Below are 26,926 nucleotides of genomic sequence, written 5' to 3' on the forward strand. Positions count from 1 at the left end.
ACTTCTCTTCTTTTTTCAGCTATTTGTAAGGCCTCCTCAGACAACCATTCTGATTTTTTGCATTTCTTTTTCTTCGGGATGGTCTTGATCCCTGCCTCCTGTACAATGTCATGGACACTGTAGTTCTTCAGGCACTCTGTCTATCAGATCTAATCCCTTGAATCTATTTGTCACTTCCACTGTATAAACATAAGGGATTTGATTTAGGTCATAACTGAATGGTCTAATGGTTTTCCCTACTTTCTTCAATTTAAGTCTGAATTTGGCAATTAGGGGTTTGTGATCTGAGCCACAGCCAGCTCCCAGTCTTGTTTTTGCTGACTGTATAGAGCTTCTCCATCTTTGGCTGCAAAAAATATAATTGATCTGCTTTTGGTATTGACCATCTGGTGATGTCCATGTGTAGAGTCTTCTCTTGTGTTGTTGGAAGAGGGTGTTTGCTATGATCAGTGTGTTGTCTTGGCAAATTGTTAGTCTTTGCCCTGCTTCATTTTGTACTCCAAGGCCAAATTTGTGTGTTATTCCAAGTATCTCTTGACTTTCTACTTTTGCATTCCAGTCCCCTGTGATAAAAAGGACATCTTTTTTTGGTGTTAGTTCTAGAAGGTCTTGTAGGTCTTCATAGAACCGTTCAACTTCAGCTTGCTTCAACAGTAGTAGTTCGGGCATAGACTTGGATTACTGTGATACTGAATGATCTGCCTTGGAAGTGAACAGAGATCATTCTGTCGTTTTTGAGATTGCACCCAAGTACTGCATTTCGGACTCTTTTGTTGACTATGAGGGCTACTCCATTTCTTCTAAGGGATTCTTGCCCACAGTAGTAGATATAATGGTCATCTGAATTAAATTCGGCCATTCTGGTCCATTTTAGTTCATTGATTCCTACAAAGTCCACTTTTCATCTCCTGTTTGACCACATCCAGTTTACCTTGATTCATGGACCTAACATTCCAGGTTCCTATGGAATATTGTTTTTTATGGCATCACACTTGACTTCCATCACCAGTCACGTCCACAACTGGATGTTGTTTTCACTTTGGCTCTGTCTTTTCGTTCTTTCTGGAGTTATTTCTCCACTCTTATCCAGTAGCATATTGGGTACCTGCCAGCCTGGGGAGTTCATCTTTCAGTGTGGTATATTTTTGCGTTTTCATACTGTTCATTTGGTTCTCATGGCAAGAATACTAGAGTGGTTTGCCATTCCTGTCTCCAGTGGACCGTGTTTTGTCAGAACTGTGACAAAACTTGGAATGTTGTTAAGCCCAGCCCCGCTCCAGGGACTCAACAATCTTAAGATTCATCTGGTATCTTATCTATGCTGCTGCAAGGCTTGCACTCAGACCACAGTCAGAGCAATGTCCAGGCCAGTTAGAAGCAAGGTTCGAGGCCTGCTCTTCTTTGTCTCTGAAGCCGAAACAAGACTATTTAACTTCCCTAATATGGTGCAGCAGTTAAGAATGTGCCTGCCAGTGCAGGGGCTATCCAGGTTTGGTCTCTGGTCTGGGAAGATCTCACCTGCTGCAAGATAGCTAAGCCCACGCGCCACAACTACTGGAGCCTGTGTGCCCTAGAGCCCATGCTCCGTAACACCTCAGTAAGAAGCCCACACCCTGCAAGTCAAGTGTGGCCCCCACTCATCACAACTAGAGAATGCCCTTGTGTTGCAGTGAAGACTCAGCAGAGCCAAAAATAAAAATAAAGAAATAAAAATCTAAAAGATAAAGTATACCTTTACTTTTTTATTTAAAAGCAGTTTTTATGGAGCCAAAATTAAAACAAGATTGGCTAAAAATTCGACACTGCATATTTTAGAGTTTTCTCGCTGATTATTAAAAAAAATTAAAGCCAAATCTCAGCGGTATTGTAGAGCTAAGTTTGGAGTTGTGGTATATAGTATAGATAGAATAGAAATTTCATTTCGTGGTTGAAGGTTATGCTTTCATTAAATGAATTTAAATGACAAGTCAGCATCTGAGAGGGAGAAATTATTTAAATTGAAAGAAGTTTTTTTGTTTTTGCTTTGTGGTTTTTTGTTTGCTGTTTATAAGTTTAGGCCATTATGTCCTAGATTGCATTTTGGGAATATTTGTATTACCTAATGTAGTTTTTAATCAATTCATTTTGCTAGGAACATTTTTTAAGCAGTAAAACTCTTTTAAAAGTCTTTGTAAATTATTAGTCTGTGGTGGTGGTGGTTAGTCACTAAGTTGTGTCTGACTCTTTGTGACTGCATGTCATAACTCACCCGGTTCCTCTGTCCATGGGATTTCCCAGGCAAGAATACTGGAATGAGTTGCCATTTCCTTTCCCAGGGAATCTTCCCAACCCAGGGATCAAACTCATGTCTCCTGCATTGGCAGATGGATTCTTTACTGTTGAGCCAACAGGAAAGCCCAAGTGTGTGGTAGGAATGAGTAAATGTGCAGTGAAATACTGATATGTGATAGCACATAAATGAATATGGATTTATAGTATCAAATCTTTCAGCAAAAGTCAGTTAAAATGTTTCTTCATGTCTTGAATAGTTGTTCAACAAAATGGAATGCAAATCCCCAACATATGTCTGGTATGTTCCCTTTTCATGTTTTCAAGCTTTGCAAGTTCCTTTTATTCAGGTATGTAATGTTGATCTCTTAAAAGTAAATTTTTAGGATCTTTTCACCCTCGACAGCTTGGAGTCATGCAAAGCATGTAACTGGGACACATTTTATTTTTTTAGATATAAATTTATTTATTTTAATTGGAGGCTAATTACTTTACAATATTGTATTGGTTTTGCCATACATCAACATGAATCCACCATGGCTGTCCATGTTCCCCATACTGAAACCCCCTCCCTCCTCCCTCCCTGTACCCTCCCTCTGGGTCATCCCAGTGCACCAGCCCAGAGCATCCATTATCATGCATTGAACCTGGACTGGCGGTGCATTTCTTATATGATATTATATATGTTTCAATGCCATTCTCCCAATCATCCCACCCTTGCCCTCTCCCACAAGAGTCCAGAAGACTGTTCTATACATCTGTGTCTCTTCTGCTGTCTCGCATACAGGGTTATTGTTACCATCTCTCTAAATTCCGTATATATGCGTTAGTATACTGTATTGGTGTTTTTCTTTCTGGCTTACTTCACTCTGTATAATAGGCTCCAGTTTCATCCACCTCATTAGAACTGATTCAAATGTATTCTTTTTAATGGCTGAGTAATACTCCATTGTGTATGGGACACATTTTAATGCAGCTAGGACACAGTCTTAGACACAAGTAAGTGAGTCCTTGCTGAGCTTCACAGTAGATTGATACCTCCCAAAATTCAGGAGCATTGCTATGATTCTTTCACCTAGGTGAAATAATGCTTTATGCCTTACCCATATCCTCTGTGCTCTCATCATACTTGCTTACAGTAGCATTCTTTGATACTAGTAAGGGGACCAAAAAATGACATCATTAAATAAAAATTGTTATCACACCTGTTACCACATTCTACAATGAGAACTCTCCAACATGAATCAAAAGACTTTCTTCTTAATCCACTTGGAATAGCACACCATAGTAAGATGGGTAAGAAGGAGAAGGGCACTTGTGAAACATTCCTGGGAAAGAGGATGGGAAAGAAGAATTAACATGATGTCTTGACCACAGATGCCTTTTTTTTTTTTTTTTTTTCTTTTCTTTTCTTTTTATTTATTTACTTTTGTCTGTGCCAGGCCTTCACTGCTGTGTGGGCTTTTCTCTAGTTACGGAGAGCAGGGGCTACTCTGCAGTTGTGGTGCACAGGGCTTCTCATTGCATTGACTTCTCTTGTTCTGGAGCACAGACTCTAGCGTGTGTGGACTTCAGTAGTTGCGGTTCCCAGGCTCTAGAGGACAGGCTTAGTAGTTGTGGCCCATGGGCTGAGTCGTTCTTCAGCATGTGGGATATTCCTGAATCAGGGGTTGAACCTGTGTCTCCTGCATTGGCAGATTCTTCACCACTGAGCCACCAGGGAAGTCAGTCCCACACAGGTGCTTCCTTATACGGAAACTTTATATGCATTTCAGAGAAGTGAACATGTAGAAGTTGAAGGTAGAGAAGTTCCTTTCAACTCTTTGTCCATTTATCCCTTCTAGCCAAGATCAGTTGGTATAAGCCTGATACCATTTTGTAGAAAGAACCCCTTATGGCTTCTTTGCATTCTTTCCCTTAGCTAGCTGTGGATATGATAGGTCCTTGGAACTTCATGGCTCAGCAGTACATGTTCTGAATCATTTTTGCCTGTGATGGAGTTGGATATACGGGTCATGTTCTTTTAAGGTATTGGCATGGCTAACTACATGAGAGTGCAGTTTTATTTCAGATCAGGACCATGGGACTTCCCTGGTGGTCCAGTGGTTGAGAACTTGCCTGCCGTTGCAGGAAATGTGGTTCAATCCCTGGTCTGGGAAGATTCCACATACCTTGGGGCAAATAAGCTGAGGCCCTCGTGGGCCATGACTACTGAGCCTGCGCACTGCAACTAAAGGCGCTCGAGCCCATGCTCCACAACAAGAGAAGCCCGCACACCGCATCTAGAGAGTGGCCCCTGCTTGCTACAACTAAAGAAAGCCTGCGCGCAGCAGCGAAGACCCCATGCAGCCATAAATAAATAAATAAAATTTACTTTTTAAAAAGGATCAGGAACCATGTATTTTAAAGCCACATTTTTTTATGTGCTTCTTTTTTCTTAGCACCAAAAGGTTTAATTTTTTGTCTTTCAGCTTTGCCTGGAAGCCAGCCACTCTTGACTAACCGAGATAAGTAAAAGAGAAATACAGAAAGAAAGGCCCAGAAAAAGTGTATAAATTAACATCCCTCTTTAGATTTTTGCTCCATAGAATTTTAAGGAATTTGTTCTGTTTTTCTAAGTATCGGAATTATTTCATGACTGGAAACAATCAGTGTGTATATTTCAGAAAGCAGTGAAATTAGAAAATTAGTGTACCAGACCTGACCCAGTCACTTATTAGATGTGTTACCTTGGTTAAGTCTCCTAACATTTTAGAGCTTGCGTTGGCTTTTTCTTATTGTTAATCTCTGAGTGGATAGCTAACCTGGTGTCAGGAAGGAAGGAAGAATAAAGTATATGTTAGGAGTTGCACAGATTAGTGTTTTAATTAAAAATTCTCCCAGAATATGACTAAATAAACTATCTGGCTTTATATTTCCTTTCACCCACTCTTTGATTGTGTGCTCAGTCGTGTCCAACTCTTTGCAACCCCATGGATTGTAGCCTGCCAGGCTCCTCTGTCCATGGGATTCTCCAGGCAAGAAAACTGGATTGGGTTGCCATGCCCTCCTCCAAGGGATCTTCCTGACCCAAGGATCAAACCCAAGTCTGTTATGTCTCCTGTGTTGGCAGGCAGGTTCTTTACCACTAGTGCCACCTGGGAAGCCCTTTGATTAAGAGTTGATAAAGAAGTAATGTGCGGTTTTTATATATTTGTTGGTTTATTAACCTTCAACATGTGAAGAAGCGCAGCTTTCATTTTAGTGGTAAAGAAACTAGGAGATACTCTTCAAATTTTGGAATTAAAAGGACAGATAAGTGTTCATTGAAGTTGTGGGAAGAAATTAAATTTGCAATGGATTGAGAAATAAATGGGGAGTGAGAAAATGGAGATGCTGGCAGTACACTGCTCTTTATGGAAGTTTTGTTAAGACTGAAGGGAAATGAACCTAAATACCTAGAGGGATATTGGACTGTGGAGAAAATAAGAGTTAGTGAGGTCATGAACACATATGGATTGATAATGGAAGCTTAACTTAGAGGAGATTGAGATAAGGTCCCTGGCAGGGACATCCTCTCTAGCAACTTATTACAAGGTGTAAAATTAGATCATGTTATGAAGTATCTTGTAGATTGCTGGGCATATGGGAAGTAGCCAGGAAGTCAGAGGATTTGTAAAGCTAAAATATTTGACAGATGTTTGTGAATGAATGGTTGGATCTAGTATTCAAATAGGCAGTTCTGATATGCGTATGCAGGAAGACAGCGTTTTATCTAAAAATTATTTAGATAAAACCTAAAAAGAATGATGTAGTGCATTGTTTATATTTAATATTATGGTTTCTTTTGACTTAACAACTGCACTGTAGTACTATTTTTTTTTTAATTGTGGCAAAATGCATATAAGATTTACTGTTGTAACCATTTTAAAGTGTACAGTTTGATGGCAGCAAGTACACTCACAGTGTTTTCCAACCATCATCGCTGTCAGGTTCCAGAGCTTTTTCATTATCCCAAACCTCAAATGCATTAAGCAGTCACATCCCCTCCTCCAACCCCTGGTAACCACTAATTGTTCTGTCTCTCTGGATTGGATATTTCATATAAATGGAGTCATGTAATATGTGTTGTTTTGCATATTTGGCATCTTTCATTTAGCATAATGCTTTCAGAGTTCATCCTTGGAGCATGTATCAGTACTTCATTCATTTTCATAGCTGAATAATATTCTGTTGTATGAATATACCACATTTTCTTATCTATCTATTGATGGGCATTTGAGTTTCTTCTTGTAGCTTTTATGAATAAAACTGCGGTGAACATTCACTTACAAGTTTTTGTGTGGACACGTGTTTTCATTTCTTGTCTCTGTACACCTAGGAATAGAAATGATAGATTGTATGCTAACTCTGTGTTTAACTTTGAGGAACCACCAACTGTTTCCCACAGCAGCTGCAACATTGTATATTTCTACCAGCAATGTATGAGGGTTCCAGTTTCTCTGCATTCTTGCTTTGTCATAATCTGTAAAAATTAGTTTATTAAACCTTTGAATCCTTAACTACATGCAGGGTACCATGCTAGATGCTGTGTGAGTTTCAAAGAAGGGCAGGACAAGACTTTCTAGAATCAACAATTTTTTGGCCTTCTGGGAATTAGAGTCAACATGCAAAGAAATAGAGGAGAACAACAGAATGGGAAAGACTAGAGATCTCTTCAAGAAAATTAGAGATACCAAGGGAACATTTCATGCAAAGATGGGCTCGATAAAGGACAGAAATGGTATGGACCTAACAGAAGCAGAAGATATCAAGAAGCGGTGGCAAGAATACACAGAAGAACTGTACAAAAAAGATCTTCACAACCCAGATAATCACGATGGTGTGATCACTGACCTAGAGCCAGGCATCCTGGAATGTGAAGTCAAATTGGCCTTAGAAAGCATCACTATGAACAAAGCTAATGGAGGTGATGGCATTCCAGTTGAGCTATTTCAAATCCTGAAAGATGATGCTGTGAAAGTGCTGCACTCAATATGCCAGCAAATTTGGAAAACTCAGCAGTGGCCACAGGACTGGAAAAGGTCAGTTTTCATTCCAGTCCCAAAGAAAGGCAATGCCAAAGAATGCTCACAATTGCACTCATCTCACATGCTAGTAAAGTAATGCTCAAAATTCTCCAAGCCAGGCTTCAGCAATACGTGAACCGTGAACTTCCAAATGTTCAAGCTGGTTTTAGAAAAGGCAGAGGAACCAGAGATCAAATTGCCAACATCCGCTGGATCATGGAAAAAGCAAGAGAATTCCAGAAAAACATCTATTTCTGCTTTATTGACAAAGCCTTTGACTGTGCGAATCACAATAAACTGTGGAAAATTCTTCAAGAGATGGGAATACCAGACCACCTGACCTGCCTCTTGAGAAATCTGTATGCAGGTCAGGAAGCAACAGTTAGAACTGGACATGGAACAACAGACTGGTTCCAAATAGGAAAAGGAGTACGTCAAGGCTGTATATTGTCACCCTGCTTCTTTAACTTATATGCAGAGTACATCATGAGAAATGCTGGACTGGAAGAAGCACAAGCTGGAATCAAGATTGCTGGAGAAATATCAATAACCTCAGATATGCAGATGATACCACCCTTATGGCAGAAAGTGAAGAGGAACTCAAAAGCCTCTTGATGAAAGTGAAAATGGAGAGTGAAAAAGTTGGCTTAAAGCTCAACATTCAGAAAACGAAGATCGTGGCATCCGGTCCCATCACTTCATGGGAAATAGATGGGGAAACAGTGGAAACAGTGTCAGACTTTATTTTTTGGGGCTCCAAACTCACTGCAGATGGTGACTGCAGCCACAAAATTGAAAGACGCTTAGTCCTTGGAAGGAAAGTTATGACCAATCTAGATAGCATATTAAAAAGCAGAGACATTACTTTGCCAACAAAGGTCCGTCTAGTCAAGGCTATGGTTTTTCCTGTGGTCATGTATGGATGTGAGAGTTGGCCTGTGAAGAAGGCTGAGCGCCGAAGAGTTGATGCTTTTGAACTGTGGTGTTGGAGAAGACTCTTGAGGGTCCCTTGGAGTGCAAGGAGATCCAACCAGTCCATTCTGAAGGAGATCAGCCCTGGGATTTCTTTGGAAGGAATGATGCTAAAGCTGAAACCCCAGTACTTTGGCCACCTCATGCGAAGAGTTGACTCACTGGAAAAGACTGATGCTGGGAGGGTTTGGGGGCAGGAGGAGAAGGGGACGACAGAGGATGAGATGTCTGGATGGCATCACTGACTCGATGGACGTGAGTCTGAGTGAACTCCGGGAGTTGGTGATGGACAGGGAGGCCTGGCGTGCTGCGATTCATGGGGTCGCAAAGAGTTGGACACGACTGAGCGACTGAACTGAACTGGAATGAGGAAGTGTTGAGTGCCCTAGAAGGCACAATTAACTTACCTTGAAGATTTTAGACAGAGAGTTTACTTATGGGGAAAGGCTTATTTCTTTTCTTCTTCTTTTAAAAATATGTATTTATTTTTTTTTTTTTTGGCTACACTGGGTCTTTTGTTGCTTTGCCCAGATTTTCTCTAGTTGCAGTGAGCTGGGGCTACTCTTTGTTCCAGTACATAGGCTTCTTCTCATTGCAATGGTTTCTTTTGTTGCGGAGCACAGGCTTATAAGCCTGCGGGCTTTAGTAATTGCAGTGTGCAGGCTTCAGTGGCTGTGGCTAGGGGGCTTAGTTGCTCCACAGCATGTGGAATCTTACCAGACCTGGGATGAAACCCGTGTTCCCTGCATTGGCGGGCAGATTCTTATCCACTGTTGCACCAGGGAAGTCCTGAAAGGCTTATGTGTCGACTATCAGACCAGGAAACTTAAACCCTATTATGTAGTTGGTAGGAAGCCGTAAAACTTCTGAGCAGGGTAGTATAATTTGAACCTGGACTGTGGAAGAGAAATCTAGCAGCCAAGAGTAGAGGCTGAGATAGAGGGCTGAAGAGTCTAGTAGTGCCTGTGAAACCAGTTTTTGTTTGTTTGTTTGTTTTGGCTCTGCTATGGGACATACAACTAGGAATCATTCCTATGCCCCCTGCCTTGGAATGTGGAATCTTAACCACTGGACTGCCAAAGAAGTCCCTGAAACCAGGTTTTTAATGGAAGAGTAACTGTAACCTAGAGTGACAAACAGAAATGGAAACTAAGGAGTGGAATAGATAGCACTTGGAGACTTGAGACTTTTACATAAATCTTTATAGTCTCCTTAGATCTCATCTCTTCTTCTGATTTTAAACATCATCTACCAAGCACTACCAAACGCTGGGCTTCCCTTGTGACTCAGCTGGTAAAGAATCCGCCTGCAATGCAGGAGACCTGAGTTCGATCCCTGGATTAGGAAGATGCCCTGGAGAAGGGAAAGGCTACCTTCTCCAGTATTCTGGCCTGGAGAATTCCATGGACTGTATAGTCCATGGGATTGCAACGAGTCGGACACAACTGAGCAACTTTCACTTTCACCAAACACTAATAATTCCCAGAATTCTCTCTCCAGAACAGACCTCTCTGAGATCCAGACTACATACTTGACATCTCATATTTAAATTTTTTAAGTCTTAAAAAAAAAAAAAAAAATTTTTTAAGTCTTGATAACCACCCCAAAAGTTTTGAGTGATGTATTTTTCCTTCTAAGAATTTCTCAGTAGTTCAGCTAAAGTTGCACAAATTAGTTGTTATAAAAATAGCCACAGCCCCAGGAGGCATAACCAGAGTAAAGACATTTCATTACAAAAACATTTTACTACAAACGTGAACCAAAATGCTTGCAGTTACACCATCCTAGTGAAACCATTATTGACATTTTAGTCTTTTGCTTCTAAAACAGGGATTTCTTTTTCCTTTATCTGTCCTCTTCATTTCCCACTTGTCATTCATCTTCTCACCACCACATGCTGTACATGTGCATGCACAGACCACACTTTGATAGCTTGATGGCCTAGTATGTTGGAGATGGTCAGTACGTAGTTATGGGACATATAACAAATTTAGAACTTTCACACCAGTAGCAAAGCATCACCAGTTAATATTCCCTCTACAGTCACTGCCTCAGCTGAAACTCTACTAGAGTAATTTGGGGTTGAACACTGACTGAAAAAATAATGTGTGTCAGTTAGAATGTGCCTAGTGTGCTTTGTTAAAGGGAAATATTTGTGTTTAAAACTGAGGCATTTTCCTTCGTGTCTATAACGAAGGAAAATGTTTCTTTCCTTCGTGTCTTCCTTTCCTTCAGTTTTATAACCTAATAGATGATCCATCTTCCTGCCTTGAATTTCTGGTTCTCTGTGATTTAAACCAAAATTCTTACAACAGAAAGGGTGCAACAAATAGTTGATTATGTTATTTTAGATGGAAACTTGATTTTATATTTTTCCATAAGAAACTGTTACAGGGACATTGTCATCATGTATTAGGTATTATAGATACTGTTGTTGTTCAGTCGCTAAGTCATATCTTTGCAACCCCATAGCCTGCAGCACACCAGACTTCCCTGTCCATCACTGTCTCCTGGAGTTTGTTCAGACGCATGTCCGTTGAGTTAGTGATGCCATTCAGCTATTTCATCCTCTGTCACTCTCTTCTGCTCTTGCCCTCAATCTTTCTCAGCATCAGGGTTTTTTCCAGTGAGTCAGTTTTTCTCATCAGGTGGCCAAAGTATTGGAGCTTCAGCTTCAGTCCTTCCAATGAATATTCAGGACTGATTTCCTTTAGGATGGGCTGGTTGGATCTCCTTGCTGTCCAAGTGTCTCCAGCACTGCAGTTCAAAAGCATCAATTCTTTGGCACTCAGCCTTCTGTATGCTCCAGCTCTCACACCCATACATGACTACTAGAAAACCATAGCTCTGATTATATGGATCTTTGTCAGCGAAGTGATGTTTCTGTTTTTTAAAACACTGTCTAGGTTTGTCATAGGATTGTTTCACTGCAGGTATAGACCTACGTAAAAACAGTCCTGAGGCTTTCCTGGTGGTCCTGTGCTAAAGAATCTGCCTGTCAGTATAGGAGACACAAGTTCAATCCCTGGTCCAAGAAGATCCCACATGCTACAGGGCAACTAAGTCCACGCACCTAGATCTGTGCTCCGCAACAAGAGAAGCCTGTGCACTGCAACTAGAATAGCCTCAGTTCACTTCAGTTCAGTTCAGTCGCTCAGTCGTGTCCGACTCTTTGCGACCCCATGAATCACAGCACGCCAGGCCTCCCTGTCCATCACCATCTCCCGGAGTTCACTCAGACTCGCGTCCATTGAGTCAGTGATGCCATCCAGACATCTCATCCTCTGTCGTCCCCTTCTCCTCCTGCCCCCAAACCCTCCCAGCATCAGTCTTTTCCAGTGAGTCAACTCTTCGCATGAGGTGGCCAAAGTACTGGGGTTTCAGCTTTAGCATCATTCCTTCCAAAGAAATCCCAGGGCTGATCTCCTTCAGAATGGACTGGTTGGATCTCCTTGCACTCCAAGGGACCCTCAAGAGTCTTCTCCAACACCACAGTTCAAAAGCATCAACTCTTCGGCGCTCAGCCTTCTTCACAGGCCAACTCTCACATCCATACATGACCCCAGGAAAAACCATAGCCTTGACTAGACGGACCTTTGTTGGCAAAGTAATGTCTCTGCTTTTGAATATGCTATCTAGGTTGGTCATAACTTTCCTTCCAAGGAGTAAGCGTCTTTCAATTTTGTGGCTGCAGTCACCATCTGCAGTGAGTTTGGAGCCCCAAAAAACTGAAGTCTGACACTGTTTCCACTGTTTCCCCATCTATTTGCCATGAAGTGATGGGACCGGATGCCGTGATCTTTGTTTTCTGAATGTTGAGCTTTAAGCCAACTTTTCCACTCTCCATTTTCACTTTCATCAAGAGGCTTTTGAGTTCCTCTTCACTTTCTGCCATAAGGGTGGTATCATCTGCATATCTGAGGTTATTGATATTTCTCCAGCAATCTTGATTCCAGCTTGTGCTTCTTCCAGTCCAGCATTTCTCATGATGTACTCTGCATATAAGTTAAAGAAGCAGGGTGACAATATACAGCCTTGACGTACTCCTTTTCCTATTTGGAACCAGTCTGTTGTTCCATGTCCAGTTCTAACTGTTGCTTCCTGACCTGCATATAGGTTTCTCAAGAGGCAGGTCAGGTGGTCTTGTATTCCCATCTCTCTCAGAATTTTCCAGTTTATTGTGATCCACACAGTCAAAGGCTTTGGCATAGTCAGTAAAGCAGAAATAGATGTTTTTCTGGAACTCTCTTGCTTTTTCCATGATCCAGCGGATGTTGGCAATTTGATCTCTGGTTCCTCTGCCTTTTCTAAAACCAGCTTGAACATTTGGAAGTTCACGGTTCACGTATTGCTGAAGCCTGGCTTGGAGAATTTTGAGCATTACTTTACAAGCGTGTGAGATGAGTGCAATTGTGCGGTAGTTTGAGCATTCTTTGGCATTGCCTTTCTTTGGGACTGGAATGAAAACTGACCTTTTCCAGTCCTGTGGACACTGCTGAGTTTTCCAAATTTGAGAATAACCTCAGCTAACCACAAATAGAGAAAGCCTGTGCACAGCAACAAAGACCCAGTACAGTCAAAAATAAATTTATTTTTTAAAAAAACACCTGAATTATACTGGAGGAACAGTAGCCAGTTAGCTTTTACTCCCTGTATCAGTCAGTGATGTGGTAGTTTTTTCCGAAGTTACCCTTGCTAGAAATCAGAGTATGAACTTTTATTTCTCTTTTACTCCCGTATCCCATCAGTTATGTAGTTCAGTTTATTTTACTTCTTCCTAAGTATTTTGTGACTTGGCTTTTAATTTGTTTATATTAAAAACTGGTTTTCAAAAAAAAAAATCAAGTTTTCCCCAGGTTGTGAATTGCAATCAGTTCTGATTTTCAAAATCTCTAGGCTGGACCACAGAACCAATATCAAGAGATTATTATTACTGTCCTTGAACTAACTATTCCTTGTCCTCTGTCCATGGAATTTTCCAGGCAAGAATACTGGAGTGTGTGGTGTGGCCTTAGTGCTCCTCATCTCGTGGAGTTTTAGTTCCCCAACCAGGGATCAAATTCACATCCCCTATAGTGCAAAGTGGATTCTTAACCACTAGACCACCATGGAAGTCCCTACTCATATTTTATTTATCTGTTGTGTTTATTTCCTCTTTTTCATTCTGTCTTAAACAATTATTATTAATCTGTTTCAAAAGAATTATTGTTTTAAAAAATCATTCTGATTTTTTCTGACCTTATGTTTCTGTGTTTCTTTAGATTTTTTTTATTGCTCCTTTCCCATCATGAAAAAAAAGCAATGAAGTTGTTTGTTTAATCTTCTTAAAAAAAATAAGTTTTTAAAGCTTATTTTTTATTAAGTATTGCTCTAGCTGTTATAGTGCAAATTTATTCATAGTGGTTTTTCTTCTACTTAAAGATTTTGAAAGGTTCTTTATCATTGTATCACTTCTCTCATAGTAAGAAATCTGACTCCCATTTTTCCCTAATATTTTTTACTTTTTGATCAAATCCTGGTATGTAACCAACCTGCATTTATCACCTCCTCCCTTATATGTATTTCTCCCTAATCGCGTCAGAGTTGTAACAACTGTGGAAGGCACATTGCTGCATGGAAGCCTGCAACCCACTTGGCCATGTCCCTTTGCCAGGAAATCCTCGTTATTCCTCTTGAGGTTCCAATACTCTGCATTGGACTGTACTGGCACACTCACCTAATGAGATCCAACAACCTGTGCAGGACTGCTGCCGTACACACATTTCAGTATCCTTCCTCCCTCTGTGGACACCCTCACATCCTGATTGTGCCCCAGTACCTTGCTCTGGCCTCTGGAGCCTCCCCCTTTGCTGCTTTTACTTCGTCTGACCGCTCCTAATGGCTTTGTACAGTATTTCTTCAGGAAGGGGAAGGAGAGTGGGAACTGAAGAGGAAATTGTTTCCTGATTTTAACATAGTAAGAGAACATAGACTTTTATTCTTTGGAACTTATTGAGACTTCTTTTACATATTAATAAGGTCACTTTTTAAAATTATTACATGTGTGTATTCTGTGTGGTTGATGTTACACATATATGTATTATAAAGATATAAAAAGTGTAGAGAACAAGTGAATGCCCATCATTCAATTAATAATGTATTATAGATAGATAAAGCTCCCCAGAACCTTTTTTTGATTCCTTTCCCATTGTTTCCCCACAGAGGTATTTACTGTTCTGAATTTAGTATTTCTTTAAACAGGAATTGATTATATGAGAAATATTCTATAAACTAGTATTTACCAGTGTAGACCAGAATTGCCCACAGATGCAAGCATTCTCTTATATCAGAAAATGTTCTAGCCCTTGGAAGTATGTTAGGAATTTGCCAAAGAAATATTTATGTCATCTCTTACTGCATATCTTACGTCAGAGAATAAGCACTTAAGTCTCTTAATTGATAAGTAGGTATCTAAAAATACGTCAATACATGAGGAATGCTATGACGGATGTCTTGTTTTTAAGCATCTAGCCGTGGTTAGTACTAAATAAATAGTTGATGACTGTGTAATAAACCAGTTAGTTATGCCTCTTTGACCACTTAGGGCAAGCTGTTCCAAGTATGAGGGAAAGTCTAAATCTAACTGACTCTAATTTGCATTTCTGAATTACATTTGATAGCTAATTGGAGAAATGGTTATTTTAAAGGTAGGGTTTTTTCCCACTTCACTTTTCTAAAATCCTTTTAAAATCCTTAAAAAAATTTTAGCCAGTTATGTTGTTGCTATAGGTGGTAGTACATTAAATTAATGTTTAAATTGGACTTGAGTTTTGTCTCCTAGACCTTTGTCTCCTAGGTCCATCATTTGACCATGTCTCATTTTAGCAATTATATATAGTAATTTTGCCTCTTGTGATATGTTATTTTGTTTTTTCATTTATAGTGATAGATTCCTGTGGCCTTTTAAATGATTGAATAACAATGAAAATGGATCCAAAGTGACTTCTCCGCTGAAGCAGAAGATTCTTATTACCTTCCATTAACTCCATTTAGTCTTTGGGAACGGGCAGAACGAGTGAAATACAGAAAACTGAAGAGAAGAAAACCTCACTTTGGAGCTTTCTCCATGACTGTTCTTAAGCCCTGCCTTTCTACTTGTTTTAATTTTGCTGTGAATTTATAAATAGTGAAGACCAAAGAAATAGAAACATTTGAGAGCTTTATACCAAGAAATTTGCCTTGAAAGCTGCTATTCTTGGAGGGAAAAGCATATCAAGTTCCTGTTTTGTTTTTTTTTAACAAGCTTTCTTATGTCATTAGATTTTGAAGGATAAGACAAATATAAACTCATACCTGCAGGCTATTTTTACCAGCTGTGTAAGAATAATGAGATTTATAAATTAAGGGCTTTGTAATGTGGATGTTTTGCTATTAGAGTTGACTACTCAGAAGATCTTTTATAGCTCGTCAGTGTTTTATTTTTGATCTGTCACTTCAGTGACATTATTTGACCAAACAAAAGTCATTCTGTCTTTCTAAGCTATGACCTTGTTATGAACAGTATTTGCATTCACTGTGCAAATGTCCATGTATTATCTATTTAAGCAACATCATAGTGCCATCACTCAAGGAAGTTGAATGAGGTGAACATTGATATAGCTCTTTCCCCTTCCCCCCATTTTTTAAATGTAACAAATACTTTTTATGTTCCCCTCCCCCTTCCCCTTTCCCCTTCCCCTTTGGGAAGCGTGTCAGGAACTAGATAGTTTAAGATGAGCAATTGAGGGGACTGAGAGATTGATCCACACAGAGCCTGGATTCTTTCTGCTTCATCGTAAGGCATTCTGCTGGCCAGCCTAATTAAGTACCCTTTTAGCAAGAGAACCTTGTGGAAATCCAGCTGGCAACTCAAGAAGTTCAGGAAGCAGGACCACAGAGGTTATACTCTGGGGTAAGTATCCTCCTATGTCTAACTTTGGAAGAAGACTGTGTATGCATATGTTTCACGGAAAATACCTACTCTTTTCTGATGTATTCTGGAGACTATCAGTGAGATAGTTTGGAGACACCAACAGATCTCTCAGGAAAATTGATTCTGATTAGAAGTTAATGTGAACTAACAGAAAAACTTGCAAGAAGTTGTAACTTCCTTCTCTAGGAAGATTTTTTTCTACTGCTTTTGCCTGAAGTTACCTGAAGCAGATTAATCTTTTTTTTATAAGTATCTATAATTTGGGGCTTCCCAGGTGGTGCTAGTGGTAAAGAACCCTCCTGCCAATGCAGGAGACATAAGAGACCATGGGTTTGATCCCTGGGTCAGGAAGATCTCCTGGAGAAGGAAATGGCAACCCACTCCAGTATTCTTGCCTGGAGAATCCCATGGACAGAGGAACCTGGTGGGCTGTAGTTCATGGGGTCACAAAGTGTCAGCAGTGTTTGAAGCAACTTAGCATATACCTGCGGAGAAGGCATTGGCACCCCACTCCAGTACTCTTGCCTGGAAAATCCCATGGATGGAGGAGCCTTCAGTCCTCATGGAGGTGAGCTACAGTCCACGGGATTGCTAAGAGTCGGACACAACTGGGTGACTTCACTGTCACTTTTCACTTTCATGCATTGGAGAAGGAAATGGCAACCCACTCCAGTGTTCTTGCCTGGAGAATCCCAGGGATGGGGGAGCCTGGTGGGCTGCCGTCGATGGGGTTGCACAGAGTCGGACACAACTGAAGCGACTTAGCAGCAGCAGCAGCAACAGCATATACCTGGCATAGCATATATCTATAGTTATGAGTAGTTGTTTATTCTTAAGGTTCTTCTGCTATAACCCAAGAATTCATTAGCTTCTGTCATATAACCTTCAGGGCAATGTCCCACTTTCTCTATCTGTGTTGAATATTCATGGTTATATATTCACAGACTATTGTTTTTGTTTAGAACTTCTCTGATGTATGAGGCCAGATGACTAGAAAGGCTCAGAGAGCAAGTCTTTCTGTAAAAGGGCAGCCTTAAAGAAGTCACAGACTCCTTTACTTGATACCAGGTTCTTCCAAGAATAAATGATTTCAATTTTCTCATTTTCAGATCCTGGCCATGAGGTTGGATGCCTCACCTTGTTGAAAAGAGACACTGGACCTAAATGGCGCAGCATGACTTTGTTCCTGCTTGGCTAAATTTCTCAACACCACAGTCAGCTAAGGTACTGTTCTTCATTCTAGTAACTATCTCAATACCAATTCTTTGCATCCTTGTCTTATAGCCTCTGTTTTACAATCTAGTTTTTTTGTGTGTATATTCAGTCTTGTCTGAGAATTTTAGATATGTTTTCATAAACTTATCTTTCTTTTATCTTACTTTTAGGATACAAATAGGGTATAAACACTTAGGCAGTTCAAGTCAGTGTGTACCCAAGTGTCCTGTTTATTTCATTACATGTTAAGCTTTTCTCATCCTGTGACACACTTAAGACTTCCTGTGTTAGCTGCAGAACACTTCGGTTTGGGGGGAAATGGATCTTCAGAATGAATGTACATATGTCTAAAGTAGTTGACGAGGAAAAAGAATAGAAATTCTAGAAATTCTGTTTCAGAGACAATTGTCTGCTTACTGATTTTTGGAGAAAATGTTTGCATTAAGGATAAAGACAAATGGAATATATTCTTGATAAAGGAAACCTTTGGGAAGCTAATAAAAATACTTCCCATTTTGCCACCTAATAGAGGAGGGACAAAGTTGATAGCTAGTCTCAGAAAAAAAAAAACATTTTTTTAAACATGTATTTTGGGGAAGATGTTCCTGCTCTGTCTAGACCCACAACCCTTTGCTCTAAATTTCAGTTTGAATTGCGCTTGTGAAATTCGCAGCCATCTCATAATTGACATAATCCGCCTCAAGGGTTGGAGGTGGTGGACCTGAGAGATTAGGTATGGGATCTAGGAAAGTGTTTAAAAGTAGGCAGATCTTATACCTGCAAAGAACAATTGATTTAGCACCATGAACTTGGTAAAAAGAATTAGGAAATATAATTTATTAATAAATATTTCCATTAAGGCTATAGCAAGCAAATTTGTGTGGTATTAGCATAGACTTGTGAAGTGATGGAATAGAATAGAAAATTCAAAAATAGTCCTGTTTATTTAGTCAGTTGATTTTTTACTAAAGTACCAAGGTAATTCAATGCAGAAGTGATAATCCTTTTTAACAAGTTGCTTTAGGACTGGATATTTATGGAGGAATAGGAGGGAGAGCCTCATCCTTGACTTTATATCATAAATAAAAATTAACTTGAAGTGTATTATAACCTAAATTGAAGAATTAAAACCCAGTAAACTTTCGGAGGAAAGGAGAAATCTTTGTAACCCACTGAAAGAAAGTAAAAACCTCTCAGTCGTGTCTGACTCTTTGCGACCCTACAGACTATACAGTCCATGGAATTCTCCAGGCCAGAATACTGGAATGGGTTGCTGTTCCCTTCTCCAGGGCATCTTTCCAACCCAAGGATCAAACCCAGGTCTCCCACAGTGCAGGCGGTTTCTTTACCAAGCTGAGCCATCAGGGAAGCCCAAGAATACTGGAGTGGGTAACCTATCCCTTCTCCAGGAGATCTTCATGACCCAGGAATCGAACTAGGGTCTCCAGCACTGCAGGCAGGTTCTTCACCAGCTGAACTACTAGGGAAGCCCTTGCAACCCACTTGAATGGCTAAATAAAATCTGACAATACCAAGTGTAAGTGAAGATATTAATAATAAGGAAATAGATGTAAAGATTTCTCTAACACAACCTGTAGTTCTCCTATAAGCACTTATCAAATGTTGGGAGTGATGGGCCTGTAAACCGTACATTTCATGGATTTTTAAACTTTGGTTTTCTATTATTTGAGAAAAAGACTGTCATAGAATACAACTGTTTGGAATAGGAAAGGACATAATAGTGTTTCTCAAAATGTTTTATTTTAGTTGTGTAACCTCAGAGACTTATTCTCTCTGACCTCCTTCCTCATGTGTAAATAAAATGGGGATGATGTCAAATTGTAATCTTGTTATGAGTATTAAACAATGGAAATAAGTGTTTTATAAAACTATAAAAACTTTTGTGTGATTGTTAATGGCATGCCATGGTGGTATTTAAACTGTTCCTTTCTCTCCAATTCGAGAGTAATTTACACAAATAAGCTATTTAGAATTATTTTAAACGTAAGCTTCTTTCTTTTCCTTTCAAGATTAACAACATTTTTAAGTGTAAGTTTTGGAGCTTGTTCTTCTGGATATTGACTGATTCCTCCCCCACCTCTCGCCATGCAAGTAATTGAAGTAGCCTGTTAATTCAATCAGTGATTAAATAGGAAATGTAGGACTTCTCTAACTCAGAGAACTATTGCCCTTAACTATGTCCCAAGTGTTCAAAATGGAGATTTCTGCCACCAATATTACTTGTTTTCTAGAAGCCTGATGCAAAACCAAAGATAATGAAAGAGATTGATACGTACTTATCTGTTTGCTTCTCTATACTTTATTATCATCTTAGTCACCTACAGCGACTTTCGAAAAACACGGAGAGCATCTACCCCGAGGAGATGGTAGATTTGGAGTAAGCCGTCGTAGACATAATTCCTCTGATGGCTTTTTCAACAATGGACCTCTTCGAACGACAGGAGGTAAGACATACCCAACTTCCATGACTATTTAAGCTACTCAGAGGAAGCCCAGGCTGAGGGTACATGTCCATAACCTTGAAATAATGATCTTTTGTAAACATAATACTCAATTAGATCGTCCAGTAGTCATTACTCAGCTATATTGGCTTTCTAACATTCTTAGGTTCTCTTAAGTCATTTATTCAGTTAAAGAACTCATACAGAAATTACATTAAAACAAAAGGATGTATCTTGTGATTTTTTGTGTGTGTGGACTTAATTTTTTATTTAGAAGTCCCCTGAAGGGCTTTGGCAATACCGTAAATTAGATCAGGAAGCATATGGCCCACTTGTTTCTGAATTTCCAGAAAGCAAACACACTAATGTGTTACTTTTCCTTATTTTTTTAGATTCTTGGCACCAGCCCTCCCTGTTCCGCCATGATTCTGTGGACTCTGGTGTCTCTAAGGGAGCATATGCTGGAATCACAGGGAACCTATCTGGTTGGCATGGCTCTTCACGAGGTCATGATGGCATGAGCCAGCGTAGTGGGGGTGGCACAGGAAACCATCGCCATTGGAATGGCAGCTTCCATTCCCGGAAAGGCTGTGCCTTTCAGGAAAAGCCACCTACAGATATTAGGGAAGAGAAGAAAGAAGATAAGGTGGAAAAGTTGCAGTTCGAAGAGGAAGACTTTGTAAGTATAAAGGTTTAGTTCTGCAGTTGAAATCTAAAATGATTCTTATATATACAACCCTGTTAATAATGAGAACATTTGAAGAAATAAATAAAAGGGAGTCCTACATTTAGACTTTTATTGTTTTTAGGAAAGAGTTGATTAATATGAAGATGAGGACCAAAATTCCTGTATAATTTTTAGCAAATCTTAATATTTTTTCATCTTTATGCCTTTGGAACTTGAAAGAAATCCTGAGTTTTCTTTAAGTTTTATAAGATTCAATATTCAGATATATTTATGGAAAACTGTTAAATTGTCTTTATCCAACTATCATAAGAGGGATTTTTTTCCTCTCATATTGCTTGCTTATATAGACAGTTGTGATAAGTTTAGAAACACACAGTTAGGAATATTTTACCTGTTGCCTATATATGCTACTGTGTGTTGAATTATATGCCTTTTGACCTCTAAGCCAAAAGTAGTTTTTGTGCACCTTTAAAATATTTTAAATAATATATTTAAAATAAAATAATAATATATTAAAAATAAAATAATATATTTTATTTAACCAAATATATCCAAATCATTATTATTATTTTAACCTGTAGTCATTATCTTCAAATAATTACATTCTTTGTTATACTAGGTCTGCAAAATTCTTTGTGTGTTTTATAATTATACTGCATCTTAATATAGATAACACATTCCAAGTGCCCAGAAGCCACATGACTAGAAGCAAAATCCTATTAGTGCAGCTCATTATTTTTAAGTAGCACATTAGATAAGCTAGTCATTTTTATAACACCCATTTCATGTTATCAAAGCCAACTAGAGAGTAAAATTTAGGCATTCAGCCCCTCCTCTCCCAAGTCTAGCAAATGGTCTGAGGGCTCTTAATTTAAATGTTACTTATTGATATTTCTATTTCAAGGTGCCCATCCTTTAAAACTTTATTCCTGGAAAAGTCTATAATACACCAATACATTAAGTATTTGACCAGAATGTTTTTAAGTACTCAATAGTCCAGAATGACTACACTAAATTATAACTTTATTTATTCAATAAATAAGCAAATTCAAACAAGACCAGTGGTAGTGATTAGGAAACAAAATCTCTCTTGCTCATCACACTTTGAGAGCTTGATGAAATCCTCATCAAACCAGCAGCAACAAAAAAAAAAGTTGAATGGTATTCCTGTTATAAAATGAATTTCGTTTTGTAATTTTCACATAATTAAATGAACCAACTGTAGTTATAATTTCTGTCTTACTGAATATTTATCTAAAATACATATTATTATGACCACAGTCAGCTGAGCACATGGAAAACAAGATTTCTTTTAGTAGTTTAAGTTTCTTTTGTGCTTTAGTTAAAAAAAAAAAAAGATAATGAGAAATGAGAATTGGTGTGGGGTAAGGTAGAAGTTACTTAGAGTACCTTTTAAACTGGTACTATACTACTGATTGGTATAGTTTGATAAGGTCTATTATCAGTTCTGTGACTTTTCCAGTGAGAAATGAGTTGACAATAGAAAGAAATGTTTAAGGTAGTGTTATTTTCACCTGCTAAGTCACATCATACCTGAACAAGGTCAATAAGGGCAGGTTTATTTTGTATTTACACTTTTATGGCATATTCCGGGAGTTGGTGATGGACAGGGAGGCCTGGTGTGCTGCGATTCATGGGGTCACAAAGAGTCGGACACAACTGAGCGACTGAACTGAACTGAAGTGTACATTAAAGTGTGGAGAAGATGGTCAAGTACACTCATAACCTAGCTTTGTGAATATTGACATTTTGCCCAGTATGCTCCAGACCATTCTTTTACAAATGAGGTAAATTATGCTATGCTATGCTATGCTAAGTCACTTCAGTCGTGTCCGACTCTGTGCGACCCCATAGACGGCAGCCCACCAGGCTTCCCCGTCCCTGGGATTCTCCAGGCAAGAACACTGGAGTGGGTTGCCATTTCCTTCTCCAATGCAGGAAAGTGAAAAGAGAAAGTGAAGTTGCTCAGTTGTGTCTAGCGACCCCAAGGACTGCAGCCTACCAGGCTCCTCCGTCCATGGGATTTTCCAGGCAAGAGTACTGGAGTAGGGTGCCATTGCCTTCTCCGGAGGTAAATTATAGGTACAGTTAAAACTTCCCTAACCATATTCTCCTTTTTCCCCTAAAGGTAATCACCGTTTTTATTTCAGTGTTTCCCATCATATAAGTTTTTTTACTATTAGGTTGGTACAAAAATAATTGTGGTTTCAGACTGAATTTTAAATCATTATAACTAGGCTCAAACATATCTTTGTTAACCAAAATAGGAACCATTATAGTGAACACATTTTTGCCAATGAGAAGTAAGTTTGTTTATTCCTGGAGCTTAAAAATCCACGCTTTGGGATTTGACAGACTCTTGGAAAGTATTTTCTGCCTCCTGCTAGTTGTGGAAAGAATTTTCCTTGCAAAAAGTTGTCAAGAAGCTTGAAGGAAGTAGTAGTTGGTTGGCAAGAGAGCAGGTGAATATGGTAGATGAGGTCAAATTTCATAGAGCAGTTCATTCGGTTTTTGAAGCGTTGGTTATGCGGTATGAGGTCGGGCATCGTCATGCAGAATTGGGCCTTTTCTGTTGACCAGTGCTTGCCGCAGGTGTTGCAGTTTTCGGTGCATCTCAGTGATTTGCGGGGCATACTTTGCAGATGCAGTGGTTTCGCTGGGATTCAGAAAGCTGTTACGGATCTGACCAGCAGCAGACCACCAAACAGTGACCGTGACCTTTTTTTTCCTTTTTGGTGTAACTTTGGCTTTGGGAAGTGCTTTGGAGCTGCTTCTCAGGCCAACCACTGAGCTGGTTATAATGTAAAATCCACTTTTTGTTGGACATCACAATCTGATCAAGAAATTATTTGTTGTCCTTGTGTAGAATAAAAGATGACACTTCAAAACAGTTTTTCTAATTTACAGGCAGTTCATGAGGCACACACTTGTTGAGCTTTTTCACCTTTCCAGTTTGCTTCAGATGCCAAATGACTGTAGAATGGTCAAAGTTGAGTTCTTTAGCAACTTCTCATATAAGAGCAGCAGCTTGGATGACTGCTCTCAATTGGTCGTTGTCAGCTTCCACTACAGCTGGCCACTATACTCCTCATCTTCAAGGCTTTCATCTCCTTTACAAAATTTCTTGAACAACCACTGCAGTATATGTTTGTTAGCAGTTCTGGGCCAAATGCATTGTTAATGTTGCAAGTTGTCTCCACTGCTTTACTACCCATTTTGAAATTGAATAAGAAAATCACTCACATTTGCTTTTTGTCTATATCATTTCACATTTCCGTGGTCTAAAATAAATATAAACAGCAAGTAATAACTCATTAGCAAAAAGCCATAAAGCAAGATATGCACATTAAAATGATGTATATAATATTACCACATTTATTTAAGAATGTATTCCATTATCAAAGAGCAAAATTCAGCAGTGCAAAATCACAGTTACTTTTGTACCAACTCCATATATGAATGTATCCATAAACAATCTGTAATACAATTTTGCCTGATTCTGATTTTATATGAATACTATCACATCGTCTGCTGCTGCTAAGTCACTTCAGTCGTGTCCGACGTAGTTCTTTTTTATTTCCTTAAAATTGTTTGAGATTTGTCTGTATTGATAGATAGGGCTCTAGATCAGTGTTTCTCAACCCAGGAACAAATTTGCCTCCTTCAGAGCACATTTGACAATATCTAGAGAAATTTTGGTTGTCACAACTGGAGATAGTCCTATTGACATCTAGTATGAAGAGATCAGAGATGTTGCTGAGTTTCCTACAATGCACAGGACAGCCCTATAACAAAGAATTAACCAGTCCCAAATGTCAGTAGTGCCATGGTTGAGAAACTCTGCTGTGTATCTTTTTTACTGCTGTATAGGAAATATTCTGTTGTATGAATATACTAGGTTTGTTTATCCATTTTCCTGTTAACAGACATTAAGTTTGTTAAAAATATTGTTTTGAAGGATAAATCTAAAGAATGGAAACCATGGCATTGTAACTAGAGAAGAAAGGTTGAAAAATAAGATTTCTACAAAAATTAAAATAAAAAAATAAGATTTCTATTCAAAGGGAATTAGTGAATAATAAGTAATCAAGACCATCCCCATGGAAAAGAAATGCAAAAGCAAAATGGCTGTCTGAGGAGGCCTTACAAATAGCTGTGAAAAGAAGAGAAGTGAAAAGCAGAGGACAAAAGGAAAGACATAAGCATCTGAATTCAAAGTTCCAAAGAATAGCAAGGAGAGATAAGAAAGCCTTCCTCAGCGTTCAATGCAAAAAAATAGAGGAAAACAACAGAATGGGAAAGACTAGAGATCTCGTCAAGAAAATTAGAGATACCAAGGGAACATTTCATGCAAAGATGGGCTCAATAAAGGACAGAAATGGTAGGGACCTAACAGAGCAGAAGATATTAAGAAGCAGTGGCAAGAATACACAGAAGAACTGTACAAAAAAGATCTTTATGACCCAGGTAATCACGATGGTGTGATCACTGACCTAGAGCCAGGCATCCTGGAATGTGAAGTCAAGTGGGCCTTAGAAAGCATCAGTACGAACAAAGCTAGTGGAGGTGATGGAATTCCAGTTGAGCTGTTACAAATCCTGAAAGATGATGCTGTGAAAGTGCTGTGCTCAATATGCCAGCAAATTTGGAAAACTCAGCAGTGGCCACAGGACTGGAAAAGGTCAGTTTTTATTCCAATCCCAAAGAAAGGCAATGCCAAAGAATGCTCAAACTACCACACAGTTGCACTCATCTCACGCTAGTAACTGCTACTACTGCTAAGTCACTTCAGTCGTGTCTGACTCTGTGCGACCCCATATACGGCAGCCCACCAATCTCCACCGTCCCTGGGATTCTCCAGGCAAGAACACTGGAGTGGGTTGCCATTTCCTTCTCCAGTGCATGAAAGTGAAAAGTGAAAGTGAAATCTCTCAGTCGTATATGACTCTTAGTGACCCCATGGACTGCAGCCCACCAGGCTCCTCCATCCATGGGATTTTCCAGGCAAGAGTACTGAAGTGGGGTGCCATTGCCTTCTCCGACACGCTAATAAAGTAATACTCAAAATTCTCCAAGCCAGTCTTCAGCAATACATGATCCGTGAGCTTCCAGATGTTCAAGCTGGTTTTAGAAAAGGCAGAGGAACCAGAGATCCAGTTCCCAATCTGCTGGATCATCGAGAAAGCAAGAGCGTTCCAGAAAAACATCTATTTCTGCTTTATTGACTATGCCAAAGCCTTTGACTGTGTGGATCACAATAAACTGTGGAAGATTCTGAAAGAGATGGGAATACCAGACCACCTGACCTGCCTCAAAAATTTGTATGCAGGTCAGGAGGCAACAGTTAGAATTGGACATGGAACAACAGACTGGTTCCAAATAGGAAAAGGAGTACGTCAAAGCTGTATATTGTCACCCTGCTTATTTGACTTGTACGCAGAGTATATCATGAGAAACTCTGAGTTGGATGAAGCACAAGCTGGAATCAAAATTGCCGGGAGAAATATCAATAACCTCAGATATGCAGATGACACCACCCTTATGGCAGAAAGTGAAGAGGAACTAAAAAGCCTCTTGATGAAAGTGAAAGAGGAGAGTAAAAAAGTTGGCTTAAAGCTCAGCATTCAGAAAATGAAGATCATGGCATCTGGTCCCATCACTTCATGGGAAATAGATGGGGAAACAGTGGAAACAGTGTCAGACTTTATTTTTTGGGGCTCCAAAATCACTGCAGATGGTGACTGCAGCCGTGAAATTAAAAGACGCTTACTCCTTGGAAGGAAAGTTATGACCAACCTAGATAGCATATTGAAAAGCAGAGACATTACTTTGCCAACAAAGGTCTGTCTAGTCAAGGCTATGGTTTTTCCTGTGGTCATGTATGGATGTGAGAGTTGGACTGTGAAGAAAGCTGAGTGCCGAAGAATTGATGCTTTTGAACTGTGGTGTTGGAGAATACTCTTGAGAGTCCTTTGGACTGCAAGGAGATCCAACCAGTCCATCCTAAAGGAGATCAGTCCTGGGTGTTCATTGGAAGGACTGATGCTGAAGCTGATAGTCCAATACTTTGGCCACCTCATGCGAAGAGTTGACCCATTTGAAAAGACTCTGGTGCTGGGAGGGATTGGGGGCAGGAGGAGAAGGGGACGACAGAGGATGAGATGGCTGGGTGGCATCACCAACTCGATGGACATGAGTTTGAGTAAGCTCCAGGAGATGGTTATGGAGAGGGAGGCCTAGCATGCTGCGATTCATGGGGTTGCAAAGAGTCGGACACGACTGAGCAACTGAACTGAACTAA

At 39.6% G+C, this 26,926-nt stretch overlaps 1 protein-coding gene across 11 annotated transcripts in view; it reads left to right on the forward strand.

Moving 5' to 3' along the window:
• The window catches only part of GPBP1L1 (GC-rich promoter binding protein 1 like 1), a 75,814-nt gene that overhangs the window by 23,359 nt on the left and 25,529 nt on the right, over positions 1-26,926 (forward strand). For 9 of the 11 annotated variants that reach the window (XM_055586026.1, XM_055586024.1, XM_055586025.1 and 6 more), the window contains exons 2-5: positions 15,211-16,218; positions 17,349-17,463; positions 19,790-19,919; positions 20,309-20,595. In XM_055586026.1, coding sequence (XP_055442001.1) covers positions 17,404-17,463; positions 19,790-19,919; positions 20,309-20,595 — 477 coding nt within the window. In that variant the 5' untranslated portion in view covers positions 15,211-16,218; positions 17,349-17,403. Of the gene's footprint in view, positions 1-2,315; positions 2,401-13,888; positions 14,245-15,210; positions 16,219-17,348; positions 17,464-19,789; positions 19,920-20,308; positions 20,596-26,926 lie in introns of those variants that run through there. The other 2 variants (XM_055586027.1, XM_055586030.1) reach the window with 2 other exon arrangements.

Source organism: Bubalus kerabau, chromosome 6, assembly GCF_029407905.1.
Source record: "Bubalus kerabau isolate K-KA32 ecotype Philippines breed swamp buffalo chromosome 6, PCC_UOA_SB_1v2, whole genome shotgun sequence".
Taxonomy (NCBI): domain Eukaryota; kingdom Metazoa; phylum Chordata; class Mammalia; order Artiodactyla; family Bovidae; genus Bubalus; species Bubalus kerabau.